This window comes from Diabrotica undecimpunctata, chromosome 8, assembly GCF_040954645.1.
Source record: "Diabrotica undecimpunctata isolate CICGRU chromosome 8, icDiaUnde3, whole genome shotgun sequence".
Taxonomy (NCBI): Eukaryota; Metazoa; Arthropoda; class Insecta; order Coleoptera; family Chrysomelidae; genus Diabrotica; species Diabrotica undecimpunctata.
Genome location: NC_092810.1, coordinates 63,523,183 through 63,544,255, shown reverse-complemented (window position 1 = coordinate 63,544,255; position 21,073 = coordinate 63,523,183). Strand labels below are relative to the sequence as shown.

Genomic DNA, 21,073 nt, shown 5'->3' with positions numbered 1-21,073 from the left:
CCGAGGCTTATTGTCGGTTATATGAGCCCTCGCCCTTTATCCTGGCTTGGGACAGGCAATGGCGTCGGATATGATGGAAGAGCTACGTAATTCACTGCCCTCTTCCAACTTCAAGATCATTGGCGGAGTTTTAATTAAAGTTAAAAAGAAATTTAAACCCAATAATGATAATTATTAAGTTTGTGTAAAATTCGTCTGTCTCATGGAAATATATTTTTTCAGTTAATTCATATCAATAAAAAAATTCACATAATTTCTTTTATTGTAGTAACTCGGAATGACGTGATTGACAAGTATTTCGTACCTCGAATAAACAGTTTTTTTTATAATTATGATTGAAATAAAGAAGTATCAATTTATACCGGCCAGTGAACCTTCCTTTTACTAACGCTCTATTTTAAATTTTTAGAAACATTTAGACGAAGACACTTTGGATTTGCGAGAGGCCCATCATAGACAGTTTATTATGCAAATCGCTCTTAAGTGTGCAGATATTTCAAATCCCACTCGTCCATGGGACATATCTAAGAAGTGGAGCTCAAAGGTTTGCGATGAATTCTTCAGACAAGGTGAATTTGAGAGAAAGTTGAATCTTCCCGTTACATCAATTTGTGATCAGCAATCTACATCAGTGGCGAAAATACAAGTGGGTAAGTATATTCATGATAAAATGAAATGATATTCTGTATCTTCATGATAAAATGAATATAAAAATATTTCGATATCATCTCGTTAAGAACATACATGTCTTTTAATTTCCACACAAAGTTTGAACTTAATATGTTTCGATGTAACATCTGCTCCTTCAGAAGAGAAATAATAAACTTTTTTAATATGCTAAGCATCTGTATTACTATTCCACGTAATATTTATTACTGTCGTTTGCACCTATCTACTTTTCATTAAGTTTAGTAACAGATCCTACCAATATCTTTTTGTTCTTTTGGAATTAGATCTGCATTTTTAAAACGATTGATTTTTAATATTTGGAATAAATCTTTTTTTTTATTTTTTTGTTGTTGTTTTATGTAAAACGTATTGAGATCGCTGGTTTAAGATTGGATTTAAAACAACGAAAAGTACAATATGTGTAAATGAAGATGTAATATAGATGATTGTAATTCAAATAACAATTAGCAGATTTACTAACTTATTGTCAATTCTATATGAGATTCACTTACCTTTTTGTGAATACGACCGATAACTAGACTGATGGACAGCGGCGTCTGTGGCTGATGCACTGCTCGGAACCTTAGGGTATGCTAGATGCACACTTGACGCTCGTTCGGATCTTAATTTTTTTGAGATGTTTGTGCAACGACGAGTTGTTTTAGAGTGCCCATCCATACGGAAGAAATACGTATGCATGAAAGTTAACTAGGGTGATTCCTGCGTTCTTAGGACCTCCGCGCATATTAAATTAAGCTTAAAGTGCCATCTTAAAATTTCTACAGAAAAGACGGTTACGTTTCCTTAAAATGAATCTGAAGTGTTCTGGGTTAATAAATAGTTTAGGTATCACTATATAAGGTCATATTTTAAATAATAAAAATAAGATATTTAAATAAGTCCCGAATACTTTTCTACACAGTTATCTATATTGTCTATGCAAAATTTTCAAAGTTCTGATTAAATTGTTCGCTTTTTGTAATCAAATGGTTGGACTATGTTAATTTTACGGTTCACAAAATTAGCTCTGTATTAAATTATCTTTTTTTTAAACTTCTCCTGTCGGATCTATGTAAAGTAAATGGGGGTAAAAGTAGGTACCTAGTAGTAGTCAAGATCTGTTTCACAATATTGAAAAAAGATAAAAACTGAAAACTTGTTAACAAAATTATTTATAAAGATGAATGAAAAGGTTAAGAGTATTCACCAGAAAAAGTCCACTAATAGTTGCAAACAAAAAAAATTGATGCCTTCATAAGCTGAAGCCTCATGTCAACATTCCTTACAAATCCCACATTTAATACAACTATGTATCATCAAAGAACTGTTCGCGTGTTGGATATATAGTCTTCCGTTCTTCTTCTTCGATCTGAATCAATCAAGGATTGTTTTCAGCCAAGGATCAGTCAAAACCTTCTTGAAGCATCTAATCGATACTGTTTATTATTGTTCTGAATCTATTTTCTTGTAGCATTTTAATGTTATTTACTATATTTAATGTGAATTAACCACATTTTCCGTTGAATATGTTTCTTTTGACGTTTCGATTTCTACTTCGAAAATAGTTGTCAAAATAATTTGAATATTTTGAGCTTTTAAACAAGTTAGTAAGGTAAAAAAAACGAGTAACAAATATTAACTTGAGTAGTATTACAAATCGTTTGTATACTAAAACAGTTTAAAATTATCATTTTTATGGGCTTATCGCGAAGTATATTACGGTAAGGATATTCTGTGGAAATTAAAAATTAGTGTTGTGTTTTTATGTTTTGCTTAAGGTATTATCGGACATAAATTTCTATTAAGTCCATCATTGCTAGATTAGATTAGATTTGATTATGTGAGGTCGTTAAGGCCATGCGGCCTCACCGCACTTCGACCTATAGAGATCTTTTGTGCATACCTTAATCTAGTTAAACTCTAGAATGCCAATACTTCTGATGAAGTTGATTGGCTTCCTAGGTGACTTGTTTCCTATGTCAGAGGACGCCAGACTGACCTCTCCTAGGAATTTTAGTCTTTTGCAGAACAGTGCTACGCAGTTGCATAGTATATGTTCTGCCGTTTCTTTTTCATTGTGACAGAAACGACAGTTTCTGATTTGCCCATCTTCTTGAGATGATATCTCAGAGGGCAGTGACCAGTGAGAAGGCCAGTGACCATTTTGATATCTTTTTTACTCATTTCGAGAAGGCGGTTTGTTGCAGTAGGCGACACTTTTATGAGCCTTTTTGCTTGCCTTTGTCCTGGTGTGTTAGACCAATATGATCTTAGTTGATTGAGTTCCCAGGTACGGAGTTCCTCTCTGATGTGGCTTTTCGATAGTCCACAGAAGGGTTCCGGACCCTGGAATGGGGTATTAGCTCCTTCTTTTGCGAGGCTGTCAGCTTCCTCATTTCCTGCAATTACCTTGTGACCTGGCACCCACATCACAGTTACATTGTTGCGTTCCGCCAGCTTCTTGAGAGATTGTTTACAGTCCCAAACCAACTTTGACTCACATGTAAATGACTTTAGAGCCTTTAAAGCGGCTTGGCTGTCTGATAAAATAAAGACTTTTGCCCTACGGGTGTCTCGGTTGAGACATTCTTGGGCACTTATGTCTATAGCATGTATTTCTGTCTGGAAGATAGTTGGGGCGTTTCCAAGAGATTTAGATAGCCTGAAATTGGGCCCAGTAACTCCCACTCCTACCCTTTCATCTATCTTAGATCCATCCGTATACCATACGAGTGAACCTTCTTCCACTTTTGGTTCAATTTCTTCACCCATTTGGTGGTTTTTTATGACCACTTTAAAGGGTGTTTTAAAGTCGAATTTGACTGGCATAGCATCTGTCGGCATGTCCTTAGAATCCAATGGAATTTCTTCTAAGATTTTCAGGTGGCCAACTAGATCTCCAGGTTTTATTATTTGTGTCTGTCGCAGTTTTAAGGCGGTAGTTACTGCCTCCCTCCTTATGCAGAACTGCAAGGGAGGAAGGTTCAGCATCGCCTCTAGAGCTGCAGTGGGACATGTTGACATTGCCCCTGTGATTCCCAGACAAGCTAGCCGCTGCACTTTTTGCAGCTTGGTGTTAGCTGTTGTTTGTTGTGTTTGTTGTCCATCATTGCTAATTCCATAAATAATAATAAATTGTAATATTTCTTAATTTCTTCTTCTTGATGTGCCTATCTGTGACGAATGTTGGCTCTGTGATCATCATGGCAATATTTATGGATGTTCTTCTTCTTCCTTCAAGTAGCTTTCCAAATATTTTTCTTGCAGGATAGCTTGTAGAAGCGCATATCTGGATTAATTTAGCATAATGTGTCCGAAGTACTGTAGCTTTCGAAATTTGATGGTGGTCCAATCTTCTACATATATCTTAGATTAGGCATATAATACTCTTTATTTCGATATCCTTGGTAACTTAAACTCCTTTCTAATTGGTTCCAAGTTTTTTGCTTCTACTTATAGAATTTTTTTAATAAGCACTATATTCCTCTTCGTCATATGCTATCGTTCCTTCAATTTTTTCCCTGTCAATTGACTGATAGGGGTTTTGACTATAGTGAAATATTATTGGGAAAATTGAAAAAATGGTTTTTATTTCGAATGACTGCGGTTTATTTGGATACTATAAAACTATGAGATATACTATAAAACAGAATAACTTTGGGATACTTTTTCTAGTTCTTTATATATTCTGTCAATACCTGTCAAGATTGAATTCACTGAGAACATGTTTTCTATATGATGTTCACCTTCGTCTTTCCAAATATATACCTAAATGATTTCACTCAACAAACTACAACTTGGAAAAATTCCCTGATATGTAAAGAAACTTTGATTCTGTACAATTGTATGCTTTAAAAGACTAGAAGAAATCGACAAATCACTGAATTCTCCGTTAAAAATTGTTGTTGTCTCTTATCTTAATTTCTTATGCCGTGGTACTTGTTATCGTATTTTTGCATCAGTTGATGCACTCTCCCTTTTGGAATTACTTCCAAGAAAATCTATCCAACAACTTAAGAAATAAACGAACTAAGACAACCTTTCTGTATGCAGAAAACCTTTTTGGAACTGTTTATCGATATGATAAATTCCCCACTTGCGGAATTCGACAAAGAAGTTTTCTGAAGAAGAACGTACAGTTGCTGTAGAAGTCATGGGTAGTATCATTACAAATTTTATGTTGTCCTCACTAAACCGTAGTACCTCGATACTAATATGAGAGCTAAGGGTATCCCAAGTAAGTGGTCTTCAGTCCTACCTGAGCCTTTAGCAAAAGCAGTAGTAATGATATAAATCAGTCTCCAAAGCTTTTCCCATCAAACGAATCTGATTTGGTTATTTTTTAAAACATTCCAGCGGGACTGTTTCTGTCCAGGTTATTCACATTTTCCCTGCTTCGTAATTTACATAAAAACGAAGTCACGTCCCCTGTCGCATTACCACACTATATGATTGATGTGTATAATCCTGGGGAATTTTGAATCTAGGTAATCGCTTCCTCTTTCCGTAATAAATTTCCTGATACCGATTATTTCGTCGAAAATCCTGTTATTACTAAGTTGAATCCCACAACTCATGTTCCTAATTATTAATAAAATTATTCACGTCTTCTTCATCTGTTGCTCTCATTCAATTTTTCTTTCGTACAAAAGCTTCCAAACGGTGTCAGCATTAAGAGTAGTTACGGCAGCGACGAGAGTGTGTTATTTTAAAATGTTAAACACTGTCCCAAAGTTACTCGGTTTTATGGTATCTATGTTTTATTTGAGTCGCCATGATGACATTGTCGATATATTTTAACAATGGTCTTCTACTAAAAAACAAGTTTTACTTATTATATTAATATTTAAAGTAGTATCAAATAAATACTATGTTATTACCATATACTTATTTTAGTTTAAAGGGTTTTATGTTCTAGGTTTTTTTAAGAATGTAGTTACACCACTGTTTGCTGAATGGCATCGATTTATGAGCAGTAGTCTTTCAACGCACATGATGAACATCCTAGATACTAACCGAAAACGTTGGGAAGCACAAGAAAAAGCCGAACAAGCGGAAGAAACACAAACGGAATTGTCGGACGCCGAACCTGAAGTTGCCAGTGATGACGAAGAAGAACCACTGACAACAAAATCTTCAACAAGTCGATGTACACAAGAATATACATCACATGCGCCAAGGTAATAAGTTTAAATTCATCTTAAGATGCCCTAAATGTTATTTTCATTTTGTTCTACGGGAACTTATGCTATATCTTAACTTTTAAATTGATCAATCTTATGTCCCATCCATACACGTTAATCTATATCTACTAACGGAGATGGCTAAAGCATTAGCAAAACGGAATCTGCATCTACATAAATAAATTATTGTTTGTTTTTGCACCAAAAACTTATACAGATAGTATTAATCTAAGTAATCACCTTTAAGTTAATCACCTTAAAATTAGGTTGATGACCACATTATCATCCTTTTGTCTAACTTTTATTAGACAAGAATATGAGTGCGGCATACGAATTAGTTCTTTTCTTCTTACACTCATTTTTATTAACTGAAAACAATATTTTAGTCGACTCATTATTAAATAGTACCATTGATAATGATGATGATAAATATGTAAGTTTCTATTTCATGCCATATCTTGAAATGCAAATTTAACACCACAACAGTGTTATTGGTATTGTGCAATCTTTCTGAAATATCTTAAGATGCGATCTGCGCCAACTTGGGTATTGACAAAGACAGTCGCTTACGCCACGTTGTCAAATCAATTATTTCGATATTTAATTTCGTGAGCTCTTGTTATACACAATGATTACTGTAACTTATGCACAATGATTTTATAATATATTTAATGAGTACGCTAATGGCAACCAAGTTAAAATGTTGGTCGGAATTAGTAAATTATGTATTTGGAGTTTTGCACTTAACGAGAAGCCACAACTGTTTTACTTGATACCAGGTTATTTGAAAATATCGAAAAATCGATGGCTTTTATATCTACTTCTTTTTAAATGAATGTAAATTAGTCCAAAACCACATCGTACTCAGATCTTCAGTTTACTGCGAAAATGACCTTTGGCGGTTTCAGGTATTTGGATCTCAGTATACTAGATATATAACGAAAGGCGTATATACTCAGGCGTATAGGTTCAGTATACTTGTTGACCAAAAATATATGTATGACAATTTTTTAGCAGTTTTAGATTATTCTACTAATTTTTTTTATTTTTAGGGATATTGGAAGACAATCACTTACTGTTCCAACGTTGGAATCATTAGAAGTAAGAAGACATTCTGTGCCAGTTAATATGGAACATACACTGCCAAGACCAATTTATAGAAGAGAGAGCCTACCAACGGGTAAAGGTATTCTATTAAATCGAACGCCCGTTAGCCCACAGACTGAATCAAGAGCTTCCAGTGGCCTTAAAGAGGAAGATGAATTATTACCATATGGATCACAATCTGATGTGTCTTCTTCAAGTCCTCTATATTCATCAGGTATATTATAGTTTGCAACTATAAGTAAAATCAAATAAAACATATCGGTAGACAAAAATTTAGATCCATGGTCGTATTTGGGATAAGGCCGAGTAGGCCACGGCCTAGGGTGGCAAATTTTCAAACATTGATATAAAAATCTATTTATAAATGTAAAATGTCAACAGAAAAATATTAATGTTATCCTCCTCAATCTTTTCTCCTTCGTAAGGATGTAGTGGCGTCATGTAATTTGTTTGACTATTTCTGTCCAATTATCTCTCTCCTGTGCGTGTTGTTTTGCTTCGGAGAATGAGTAATCAGTCATCTCCTTTATTTGGTCCGACCATCGTACTGGATCTTCCTTTGGATCTTTTACCCGCTACGTTACCTTCAACTATCATTCGCTCCATGCCTTTTCTTCTTCTAGTTATATGTCCAAAATATCTCAGTATATTTTGGTTGATAGTTGTGATGAGTCTAGTTTTTATATTAAGTTCTGCTAGAATTGAGTTATTTGTGCGATGGGCGGTCCATGGTATGCGCAACATTCTACGGTAGACCCACATTTCAAATGTCATTATACGCTTTGAATCGGCTTTTTTTATTGTCCAAGTTTCTGAAGCATAGGTGGCGATAGGAAATATCAATGCTCGAACAAGGCGTAATTTTGTGTTTTTTGTGATGTCAGTGTTCTTCCAAATTTTTGTGAGTTTGGCTGTTGTTGATCTGGCCATTGTGATGCGTTAACGGATCTCGTCTTCGCATCCTCCACTGTTAGTAATAACGGAGCCTAAATAATTAAATTGCCTCACCACTTCGTAACCTGCCATGATTCTTATCTCTGACTGGTTGTTTCTGATTCTATCGATTATCATCACTTTGGTTTTCTGCATATTTATTTTTAAACCATATTCCGTACTCATCGTGCCTAGCCTATTCATAATTTGTTCCAGTTCTTCTGGTGATGACGCAAATATAAGAGTGTCATCAGCATAACGTAGGTTCTTGATTTTTTTGTAATAAATAGATTAGATGTTCTGGCATACCCATTTCTCGAAGTATATGCCACATCGACATCGAAGGATGTCAACATGGAATAATCAACAAAGCATAAATATGTTTGTATTGTTCTTGGGGAATTTGTGGTAAGAGAATTGATTTTAGTCTTTCATTGATGTGACTCTGCTACTGTACGGTAATTACTGCAATCTGTTGGTGAACCTTTTTTATATATGGGAATAAACATGAGTTTACCCCAGTCATTTGGCCACTTTCCTGTATTCCAGATCTCATTGCAAATTTTAAGCATTACTTCCGTCCCTAATTCTCCCATTTATTTGAGTGTTTCAGCTGTTATTCCATCTTCTCCTTCTGCTTTTCTGAATTTTAGCTTTTTAATTGCCTACTCAATTTCTGATTTCAATATTTGACGTTCTTTTTCATAACTTATTTTCTCTGTATTATCGTCTGGATCGTTGTTAGAGTATAGTATTTCGCAATACTGTTTCCACACCTCTGCGATACCGTCTGGGTTTATTATGGTATTTCCACTATTATCTTTGATGATCTGTGTCTGCGGTTTGAATTCTCTCGCTAGATACTTGACTTTTGAGAAAAGTTTTCTAGGTTCTTGGCGGTCAGTATGTTCCTCTAGCTGTAGACATATGTTTTTAATTTAATTATTTTTGTCCCTTCTGCACAAGTGTTTTCTAGTTTTATTTATGGTGCATATCTCTATTTCTTTTTGTTTTGAATTTGATGTGCCGTTTATAAGTTTAAATAATAATTTTATAATTTAATTAATTAATTAATATGATAATAAGCTGCAAATACTTTATTAATCCTAATGCAATGTCTCGGAGTGTGGTGTATCAAACATACTAATATGCTTGTATGCCAATGCCACAGCGAGGGCGGCCTGGCGCGTGTGGAGCGGAAGGGGAGCTGATGTAGGAGACTGTGGAAAAGGTCACTCCCCTCTTCATACTTGGCAGGTGGCGCTCCGTGATTGGTGCTATTAGTTGTTGTCCAGCTACTGTCTGCTACTGAGTACTATTGGAAAGTTATCTTGTTCGTTCGTTTGTAAGAGTGCTTTACTAGGCCTACCTTAATTTAGGCACTTCGTGTGGGCTGCATCGTATCGTTAATTTTGTTTATTCAGAAGTATTTTATAGTTGTTTGTATTGTTTAAGTTGTTTTGTGTACGTGTTTGTTTTGTTTTTAACAAAAACAATTTTTAAAATGTTGACGTCAACCAAAACAGGTTTCTCCACAATTTTCGGAATCTTCTGATATAAATGCTGAAACAGAAGATATGATGTTGCGCGAACATAACCAGGAAGAACTTTTTCGAGTCATACAGAAAGAAAATAAAAACAGTCAAAATGAGGATAAAATTGATCTTAATAATGGACTTCTTTAAGAAGCCAAATAAAAACACGTAGAAGAAGATCGACGGTGTCGATGACGTCTGCAGCTCCAGAAGAAGATTGATTAGAAGATGAAGTTTGTACAATCAGTGAAGACAGGCCTAACTATAATTCTAACTAACTGAAGAACTGAACGTTAAAATACTTACTTAACATAGATCCTGCTTTATGGCTGTTAAATGACAATACCAGAGATTTGATTGCAAAAAATGGATTTAATCAAAACAGTAAAGGTGATTTCGCAACCAGTAAGAGAATTTCCACCTCCTCCTCCTCGGTCCTTAAACCCCTGTCAGGGCGTGGTGACACTCTTAATATTATTAGCTTACTGTCCCCATTGGCTGCGATCATGTGCCATATGAATGGCTTTATGTAGGGACTTTCCACCAGAGTCTTCATTTGGTCTGTCCATCGTGTTAGAGATCTTCCTCTTGGTCTTCGACCTTCTACCTTTCCTTCTACTACCAATAATTTCATGGTCCCCGCTCTTCTAGTTGTGTGGCCGAAGTAAATTAGGTATGCTCGGTTTACTTTAGAATATTATTTAGATCATAATCGTTTTTTATCAAAAGCACTTTTCAATCAAAAAGTTGTAAATATTGAAATAAGTAAAAGAACTTAGTTTATTCCGAAAATAAGGTTGCAGTTTTTTGTGGACCATGTTTTACATTCGGAAAAAAAAACAGTGCTCCCCATTTGATAGTAAAGATGGATTTAGTGATTGGAAAAAGGCCTAAAATCGTGTCACTCTTCACAAGAACTCGCCTGCTCACAAATCGTCAATTCTTGATTTAAAATCAAATAGCGTTGCTCTCAAAAAGCTACATACATACTTTTGGCACAACTTGATAACGGAACTATTTACTGGCGTAGTATTTTAACCCGAGTAGTTGCAGCCATTAGGGCTCTACCTTCAAGAGGTCTATCTCTCAGGAGACAATAGTATAATACGTTGGAATGGAAACTATTTGATGGTTTTGGAATTAATAGCTGAATTTCACCCTTTCTTAGCAAAACATGGTTCGACATGCAAATCCTGGCTCAGGTCACACAAATTAACTATTATCTATTATATGTGATGAAATAATAAAAATATTGGCTGAGAGTGAAGAGTAAAGTACGTGAGGAGTTAAAACAAGTATTTTATCACTGTAGGTGACTCTACTCCTGTATCTCATATTAACCAGCTAATACTTATTGTCAGATATGTTCTATCTGATGGTTCTCCAACGATTTTTTTCATTTATTCCCTAAATTGGAGACAAAGCAGAACAAATTTTCAATGCTGTACTACAAAAATTTAATGTCAATATCAGTAATTGTCGAGAGCAGTCTTACGACAATGCGTCAAATATGGCTGAAGTCTGTAATGGCTTGCAAGCTAAGATAAAGGGGCTTGCCACTTTATCAATGTTTCTACCCTGTGCTATTCATTAACTAAATTTAGTTGGGACATCAGCAACAGAGTCTTGTAATGAAGCTTGCAGATTTTTTAGGATCCTTCAAGAATTATATTTGTTTTTACATGCTCAACAAAAAGATGGAAACGTTTGATAGTCGAGATCGATAAAGAAAAAATAAAAAAAAAAGCTATTAACTGCTTGGTGGTCGGCCAGGGACGATGCTTGCCAACGCCTTGAAAGAGAGATCCATGGAATGAAATTTTATCCGTTTTAACTTCCATAGAAAATGACTTCACAGGAAAAGCCACCACAAGATTCGAAGTGTAGGAATTCTTAAAAAATTGAAAAGATTTAAGACAGCCTTTATGGTTTGCTTTTGGGGCGCAATTTTATTCAGCCCAAGTACCCAAAAAAAAATATAGTGTCAGACAATAGATGTTCTAAATATTACAGAGCTATATGCGTCTCTAATGGTAGTATTTTTCTTCTTAAAGAAATGATTTTGATTATTATAAATCACTTTCTCTTAAAATTGTTCAAAATTAAAGTTACAAAAAAACTGTAAAAGAATTTTTAAAAGAAACAAAAATATGATGACGGAGTAGCTAAAGATATTAAACTTAATGGCAGGGAGTGTTTTAAAATAAAAAACCTTTTTATTCGTCATTGATCAGTTCATAGTTGAATTTAAAAGAAGGTATAAATCATTCAATGAGTACCAAGATAAATATAATTTCCTGGCATAAATCGTAATATCTTCAGGAAAAGTAGAAGAAAGTATCTTAAGTTCAAATCTCATAGAAACTTACAGAAATGATCTTGGAGATGACTACTGTCATTTTGCTTATTGTGCAGTATCTGGTAAGAAGTTTGAAGATACCTCGTTGATAGGCGTTTCAACTTACCTCAGTTACCATTCTTTAAGATGTCTATCCGAATATCGACATAGTGTTCTTATCGAATGTGTATTTCGATTCCGGCTACAAGCGGCTCTGATGAAAGAAGATTTTCTTGCTTAAAAAGGGTAAAAAACTATTTGAGCTGAGCCATTGATGAAGATAAATTGAAAACTTGGTCTATTTTGTCTATAGAATCTGAAATTTCCGCAAAGATACATTACAGTACAGTGATAGAGGACCTTACTCAGAAAAAGTCTCTCAGGAAAGTATTTTAGATGGAGGCTGAAGGAAAAAGAAGGACTTATTGTCTACTACTATTTATTATGTACTAAATGGCATGTAAAAAAATAATTGTAAAAAATGCAATTACACAACAACGTTTACAATTTTTAACGTATTTTATCCATCTTTAATTAATACCCAAAAATAGTAATTTCAATAATCCATTTTTTAAATAAACTTATAGTTTTATTTGATAATAGATGCAAATTCGGTTTCTGTTCCACATGTCACATTTTACCAAAATTTAAGTATGAGACAGATATAATGAGTGGTTGTGGCGTGGGGGTGGCGGAACTGGGCCGGCCTAAGGGTGTCATGAAGCTAAATGCGACCCTGGTTAGATCGTACGTTTAAGAATTAGAATATAAATTATCTTTCTCACATCAATTAGGAGAATACTCGTCAGTTGACTGACGTGAGCAGACACTTCTCACATGGTATTGCCTCTTAAAGTTTTCATATAGTGTAATAAAATATTTCTTTTATCGTGTCTATCAGCTTTTCATTGTTTACACACCATTATAGACATACAGCAAAACTTTAGTAGTAAAATTTGATTTGGCAAATCCCTAAAATTGTTTCTTAACTAAGTTAACGTAATATTTTACACAAAGTCTACTGGTTTTTAAAATCAGTAATCAGTAAAATTGCCAAAACTAATGTAATGTAATAGTTCTTTCTTAAACAATGGTAATAGTACTAATAGTATTAAAGTAATATCCAATTTGATTCATCGTTAACAAAAAACAGACTGACTAATTAAATATTTTTAGAACAACCAGAAAGGCCTTTAAGTGCAGAAAATCTTTTACCAGAACCAACTATAGCGTCCATGACAAGCAGTACAGCTGTGAGCAGGCTCACTTCTATTCTTCAAGGCAACGTCGTGGTACCAAACAAACTTCTTACAAGGCAGCAAACATTTCCTCCTCCACAACCTTATATTAGAATGAGATACATGTCTGCTACAGCGGAAATGAGCACATGTGCAGAAATCCCTAGTGAGGGTAAGTTTTTACTTTTCTACTTTGTCAGTTTATTTGTTATCTGCTGTAGGGAATGTTGTATATTTCGTGAGTGTATGTCACATATATTCTGCTTGCCAGAGATATGAGGAGGTGAATGTCGAAATACTAAAGCTGTTGATATAAGACGGTATTAAAGTATTCTGTGATATCTATAACATAATTTTTGACACTGAAATATTACTAATTGATTGACTAATTGACTTTTGTTAGAATATCAAAGAAACGCGCAGCTATTACCCAACCGTGAGTCTGATGAGTCACGTTCTAAATATATTCCTCAGAGTAATACACAGTAAAATATACAAAGAGTATCTTCTTTTTGTAAAGAAACAAAAGGCTAGCAGATATTCGTAATGAAAATACCTAACAAATATATCACCCTCATAAAAATGACGTTGCAGAATTTAAAAGCCGCAGTTATAGTAAATGGAGGACTGATTCCCCTATTTGACATCAATGTGGGAGCGAGACAGAAAGACGCACTATTAAGCATGCTGTTCAATCTAGTTATTGAGGCAGTCATTAGAAAAACCAATGTAACCAATATAACTACCAAATCAGTACAAGTTACTGCATATGCAGATGATGTAGCTATCATTAGTAGGAGAGAGCAACGTCTAATGAACGTGTTCAATGAAATTAATTCTGAGGCACGTTATAAGTGGGCTTAAGATAACTGAATCAAAAATCAAGTATAGGGCCGTCAAAAGAACACCTGACCATGCAATAATATCGCAGTAGATCACCGAACGTGTGGATGCCTTTACATATCTGGGCACAGAAATCAATCAACAGAATTCCATAAGTAGCGAAATTAATGTACGTATTTCTAGTGGGAATCGTACATACTATGCTAATAACAGAATGATGCCATCGAAATTATTGGACAAAAGTACCAAAATGACTATCCACAGAACATTAATTAGACCCATAGTAACCTATGATTGTGAGACCTGGGTATTGACAAAAACAGATGAACTGAAAGAAGCACAACTCAAGACATTCGAGAGAAAGATACTGAGAAAAGTATAAGTACGGCCCGGTGCAAGAGGAAGACGGCAAATGAAGAATAAGGAAAAACAACGAGAATAATGAATTAAATGAAGGACACCTTCATTTAAATTTATAAAATAAAATTTATTTTACTAAATAAATTTTTTATATTGTAAAATGTATTAAAAGTCAGAGACAGTCATGGCTGACATATGTCCAGATACAAGAAGGTTCAAAATCAACAAAAAAATATTACAATGGAAGCCGATAGAAAGATGAAAAAAGACCCAGAACGAGATGGTTGGATAACGTGGAAAACGACCTGAAAAATATGAATGTACGACAATGGAGGAGAAGGGCACAAGAGAATTTTGAATGAAAGGACGTAGCCAGACAGGCAAAGACCCCTCCAGGGTTACGATGCCAAAAGAAGAAGATGTTCTTTCTGTTCAGTATCCAAATGTTGATACAAAGGTGCCAAGATCAAAATGATACCAAATTAACGAAAATATTTTTTAAATTTGTTTGCGTAAAAGCTTGTTTTTGAATTGTTTTGTTTGACTATCCATGAATTATGGATGAAAAAACTGAAAAGCAGCTCCTCCGACAGTGACATTGACGACGCCTATTGTGATCATGTAATAGAAACTACAATCTAATGTTAATGAAAATGGGTCAAGATGTCAGCCGCCTGATATCTCATCTTCCAGAGACTCGGTTTTTGTTTAAAAGAATGGACTAGAAGGGCTTAGTCACAAACTTAACGTACCTAAGGAAAACATGTAGAGGCTAACATTGTTACCAGATTGTTAGGCGTTATGGTCATCACCCAAAGTGCAAGAACAATTTATGATTATTGAAAATTATAGGGTATAGTAAGGTGCACGAATCAAAAATTAGAAGTATTGCATCCATCTTTTCAGTGATTAAGGAATCGCTTTTCTACGAACTTTGATGAAATCATCCCCTTTAATTGTCTTATGTATATGATGGGGTTCCTAGGAAGTAATCACCTAGACCATCGCGAGACAGGTTAGTTTTATAAATACCATACTGATCACTCGTCGTTGAGATAGTGGTCCTGCTCAATTCGAGATGAACCGCAGTACATTTACTCTCGAGTGCGTAATGATACGAAGCAACCACCCGTGGAATTATGTCTGAACGCCTCTAAGGCTGTATCCTTTCTAGTCACAGGTGGCAACGATATCTCTTGGATTTTCGAGAGTCGAAGGGCTCAAAACAATGTAACTTTAGTAGGCAATCGTAGTTCGCTATGATTGTTGCACGAGCTCTTATTTCCGTTGAGATTATTATCGGTTTACGGTGGGGTCGATCATTGCCAGTAGACTAGATCTTTAGGCGGACGAGTATAGGTATTATAATCATTTTGATGTTGGAACTAGGAATTTTTTGTAGACTTACGTACCTGACAGGGTGGTGTACCTGGTAGAGCAGTTTCCACGCTGTTAGTCTCAGCCCTCAGCTTGGAGATTCGTCTTGTCGGTTAGATGAGACCGGTGAAAATAAAGCCGTTTTATTCACCTACTTCTTCTTTATCTGTCGTGCTTGTTTTCAAGCGTTAACTATCGTTAACTAACTTCTTTAGACGTTTAACTGGACCATTACTTTCTTTATATTGTTCTGAAGCTATTTTCTTGTGGCATTTTAAATTAATTTATATTTAAATGGGAATAAGCCACAATTAAAGGTTAAAATACGTTTATTGACGTTTCAATTTCCACTTCGGAAATCGTTCTCAAAATACAAACATTAGTAAATTAAACAAATTTTGTTTTTTGTTACTTAGTGAAAAATTCTTCTAATAATTTAATTTTATCTGACTCATAATTTTACTGTCATCATGGCATGTATTTGTCTTTTTAAAGACGAATTACATGTCATGATCTTTTCTGACGGATATTCTCAAGTTAAAGTTGATTTCATGTAATCGAATGAACTATCTTATAAGTAAAGTCGTCCCAGGAACGCAACTCAACAATATTGGCAATATCATTCTAAAGTCGTCTACTTTAAAATGTATAAGGTATGTCTGAATTGTCAATATAGATGAGTCAGATAAAATTAAATTATTAGAAGAATTTTTCACTAAGTAACAAAAAACAAAATTTGTTTAATTTACTAATGTTTGTATTTTGAGAACGATTTCCGAAGTGGAAATTGAAACGTCAATAAACGTATTTTAACCTTTAATTGTGGCTTATTCCCATTTAAATATAAATTAATTACTTTCTTTATATTGGTAACTATGTATATGCATACAGAAATCATTTCGGATAACAACGTAACAAATAAAAATAATCTCAAATCTATCGTAATGATAGATAAAACACACGACCGAATACAAAACGAAGCAACGCGACCGATCCCGGCTTAAGGAAAATAAGAACAACGCTTTTTTGTCTTTTTATTTTTTGTTTCAAACAGAACAGAACTATGTCTGCCTTTCATTATTTTTATTGTTAGTATATTGTAAAATACAGATGATGCTCTAATTTATGTATTTTTATTGTTCATGATTAGTACTACTTAAACATTTTTTAGGTGGTAGTGGATCGAGTTCTTCCCACAGTTCTCCTGAAAACATATCAAATTTAAGTAATATACCACAAAATATTCCAACTATAGCTGTTCTGAGCCCCAATAATAGTCGCTCGCCAGATTTTCTACTAGCAGATTTGTCTCCACCGGATTCTAGCAAAAATAAGTCTTCGTGTAGTTATAAAAAAGAAACAGATGTTATTGATAAAGAAAAAAATGGAAAAATGGTTGTCATTTCAGAAGTCGGTCAAAAACGAGAAAAGGAAAACCTTGATCCTAAAAGACTCGGATCTGCGGTAAGTAGAAGTAGATTACACACACACACATACACACATACACACACACATATATATATATATATATATATATATATATATATATATATATATATATATATATATATATATATATATATATATGTATATATATATATATATATATATATATATATGTATATATATATATATATATATATATATATATATATATATATAGGGAGAGAGAGAGAGAGAGAGAGAGAGAGAGAAAACCAAAACAAGATCTTTTCATATTCTAATCCAACGTTATATAGTAAAGAGTATATATGATATAGTCAGCGTATGTATAGTCATCTTCTTCTTATTGTGCCGTGTCCTTTCGAAGGTTGGCGATCCAAGTAACAATTGTAGCTTTGGAAACAAAAGATTTCTGTGGATGATCAATAAAGCCATCCCCTCAGGTCTTTCAGCCACGAGTTCTGGCGTCTTCCAACTGATCTTTTGCCCTGCACTTCACCTTCCAATATGATTTTGAGTAATTCATATCTTTCACCTCTCAACACATGACCCAAGAATTGTATTTTCTCTTTTTGATTATGCTGATTAATTCTTTTTGTTTACTCATGCGCCGTACCTCACCGTTGGTAACTTTTTGTACCCATGGAATTCTCAGCATCCGTCTATATATATACATTTTCAAGGCATGTATTTTTTTCTGTTTCAGAGTCCATTGTCTAACTTTCACAGCCATACAGCAAAACAGAAAACGTAACATCTGATCATTCGCATTTATGGTCTGATCTTGTAAAAAATGTTTTCATGTTCATGTATGTTTTTTTCGCTTGTTCGATTCTTGATAGGATTTGGGTTACACTGGCTGTTGATATTTGCTCCCAAATATTTTATGGAAGTTACCTGTTCTATTATTTGTCCCTTGGCATACAAATATACGTTTGTTGGTATGTTTGAAAATACTAGAATTTTAGTTTTGGAAACGTTTAGATGTAAACCGAACATTTCCATTTCACTATGACGAACTACCGCATTTATTATATTTTGTAGTTCTTGTGCGTTGCTTGCTATTAGGACGGTGTCATCAGCGTACCTGATGTTGTCTTTGCTGGTTCCGTTAATCTTGATAGCAAGTTGAACCTCGTCTAATGGTTTTCTGGATATAGAATCCGAATACAGATTAAATAATATCGGTGATAAGACGCATCCTTTTTGCACTCCTCGTCGGATTCGTATATCTTCGGATGTTGTATGCTCTATTTCAATTGTTACCGTTTGGTGCCAATTTAGTTCTGAGATAATTCGTAAGTCTTGTTCGTCAATTCCAGTTGTTCTCAGAATTTCAATCATCTTTTGATGGTTAATCTCAGTCAAATGCTTTTCGATAATTAAAAGCAACTTGCGTATACATCTACATTCATGTCTCTGTATCGTTGTGTTAACACATTTAAGGCAAAAAGAGCTTCTTGTGTTACCAATCCCTTTCGAAATCCGAATCGAGTGCCACTCATCTGATTCTGAGGAAAGTTTTAAAAACATTAGACATCATGCTTAATATTCGATAATCAGTGTGAGGTATTGGATTTTTTTGGTAATATTGAACGAATGTTGATTTTAGCCAGTCTGATGGTATTTTACCTGTGTCATAATATATCTTATTGAATAGTGCTGTTATCAAGTCGAGGCTTTTACTTTCTTTGTATGCAATTAATTTAAGTATTTCTACATTGATATTGTATTGTATTGTATAGTAATCTAGATGTAGTAAGTGTCAGAGCGAGATAATAAGCTAAGTTGGATTTGTTTTAATAATATTGTAACAATGAAGCCAACATTACTTAATAATTAGGTATTTTCAAGACATACAAGACAAAAATACAAAAGAGCACGAAAGGTCTCGATAGGTCCTGGTGCAGAGAGTGTGAATCGTGAAAATTATTACTATTATGTAGTTAAGAATCTTCATATTATAGAAAAATAAGATAAGAGAAAGAGATAGAAAGTGAGGGAGAGAGAGAGAAATAGTAATCTAGTAGAGTAGAGCATTTGAACTGAGTTCGCCTTCACAATACGATATGTTGTAATATTTTAGGATTTTTCTATTGACAAATATACATTTATACCAATTTTAGCATTTAAATAAACGGAGAGGTTCAGCACCTGTGATGCCTACAGTACCAAAACCCGATGAAAAAATTTCGCCTGCCAGCAGAGGGCTAGTGGTGTCTGACACAGACTCTTTAAGAAGAGGATCAGTGCCAATTGAAGTTGCTCAATATCGTAAGTACATATAAATTTTTAGATGCAGAATTAAAAAATTAATTTTGTTTTTTTTTCAAACGTTACAAAAGTATTAATGTTTGTGACCTGATTGATAGTATAAAAATGTTTCTTTTACGCCTAGGCATAAAAGTAAAGCACTTTTACGCCTAGAGACAAAAGTGTAAAAGTCAAAAGCTCAAAAGCTTTGTAAACCGCAGTGAGCTTGGTAAGCAACAATCCTTCGGTTACAGTCTTTGTAGTACACAAAATATCTGGACGAATACGCGATGCCGTGAGATCGTCGAAATCACATAACGCTCGTACTGTTGGGCTACAATAAGCACAAACGTTCACAAAACTTTCAAATTTAAAGTGACAGTCAATATACGTAACCATGGTAACATAAAAATTATTTGAGACGTTTGAAAAAAAAAATAGTATGTTCTATTCGAAGTAAAAAAAGACTTTTGTTTTGTTATATCACATTCCTATTTTATGAAAAGTATAAGTATAGTGATATTGTCATGTTGTCATGCTTATTAAGTTAACTACTATAAGTTTTTAAACTGAAATTTAATTTATTTACTTATGCGATTTACCGTCATATTTTCTATAACTTAAAAACTGTATTTAATATTTTACAAAAACTTTTTTTCTCCTTTTCGCTACAACGCTCTGTGGATGTTGGCCGACTTAACAATAATCTTTATTTCTGACCTGTCAGCTATTTTTCTTTTGCATTGTCTAACAAGAATTTTTGGCTTAGCCTTCCGATGATATGTGACTACTGGCCTAATAGTTTGTCACAATAAAACACCTCAGTTGTGTAACTAGAAAATGTCCATGCATCAGGACTAGGTGGTCTTGTCTTAATGCAAATTGTACAATGAAAAATTTGGAAAGAACAAATAAAGACTACATTAAATTTTATTAAAAATAAAACAAAAACCAAAATTGGAAAGTAAATCTTGCCTGTGCTTTCAGATGGAAAGGCTGATTGTAGCTTCTAATGGAGATAATCTTATGCTTCCCATTGATGTTGATTGTAGTAGTAGCAGCTAGTAGGCTTAATCATCATCATAATCATCTTTGGCTCGACAACCGTCTGTGGCGTTTCTGACGTCGTACTGCTATCTTCTAATTTTTAGTATCCGTAAGTCTGTCTCAACCCCATCTAACCACCTAATTTGCGGTCGGTCTCTGCTTATTTGTCCTAAAGCTGTTTACTTGCTACATCCCTTTAACCAATTGTTGGTGTGGTGAACACCACTCGTGGAGTTAATGGGGGAGTCCCACTAAAAAGCGGAACAATACTTCTTCTTGTAGTTCCTTCTCCTATCGAAGGTTGGCTATCATCACAGCTATCCGTACCTTATTGGCGGCTGCTCTAAAAAGATCTATTGAGCTGCAACTATACCACTCTCTTAGGTTTCTCAGCCAAGAAATTCTTCGTCTTCCTATGGATCTTTTACCCTTGATTTTACCTTGTATTATGAGCCTTAATATCTCATATTTCGCACCTCTGGTAATGTGGCCTAAATATTCCAGCTTTGAGGAACAATAAGAAAAACCCAAAAAAAAATCTAGAACAAGAAGTTCCATATAACCTTGACAGTATAAAGTTAAATGTCTTTTCTTGCCATAAGGTTAGAAAAATATAATTATAGATAAACTAGCAATGGCAATTATAGATAAACTAGCAAAGATCGATATGATTAAGAAATATATGATTTAAATTATTAAAATTTTTAAATATAAATGAATGTAAAAGTTAAGGAATTCAATAAAAGA

General features: G+C 34.2%; 1 protein-coding gene across 3 annotated transcripts in view; it reads left to right on the top strand.

Annotated features, from left to right (window-relative positions):
- LOC140447633 (uncharacterized) overlaps nucleotides 1–21,073 on the top strand; it is a 453,196-nt gene that overhangs the window by 412,047 nt on the left and 20,076 nt on the right. For all 3 annotated transcript variants that reach the window (XM_072540392.1, XM_072540393.1, XM_072540394.1), the window contains 6 exons: nucleotides 410–650; nucleotides 5,588–5,849; nucleotides 6,905–7,173; nucleotides 12,942–13,175; nucleotides 16,755–17,047; nucleotides 19,153–19,300. In XM_072540392.1, the coding sequence (XP_072396493.1) occupies nucleotides 410–650; nucleotides 5,588–5,849; nucleotides 6,905–7,173; nucleotides 12,942–13,175; nucleotides 16,755–17,047; nucleotides 19,153–19,300 (1,447 nt within the window). The remainder of the gene's footprint in view (nucleotides 1–409; nucleotides 651–5,587; nucleotides 5,850–6,904; nucleotides 7,174–12,941; nucleotides 13,176–16,754; nucleotides 17,048–19,152; nucleotides 19,301–21,073) is intronic.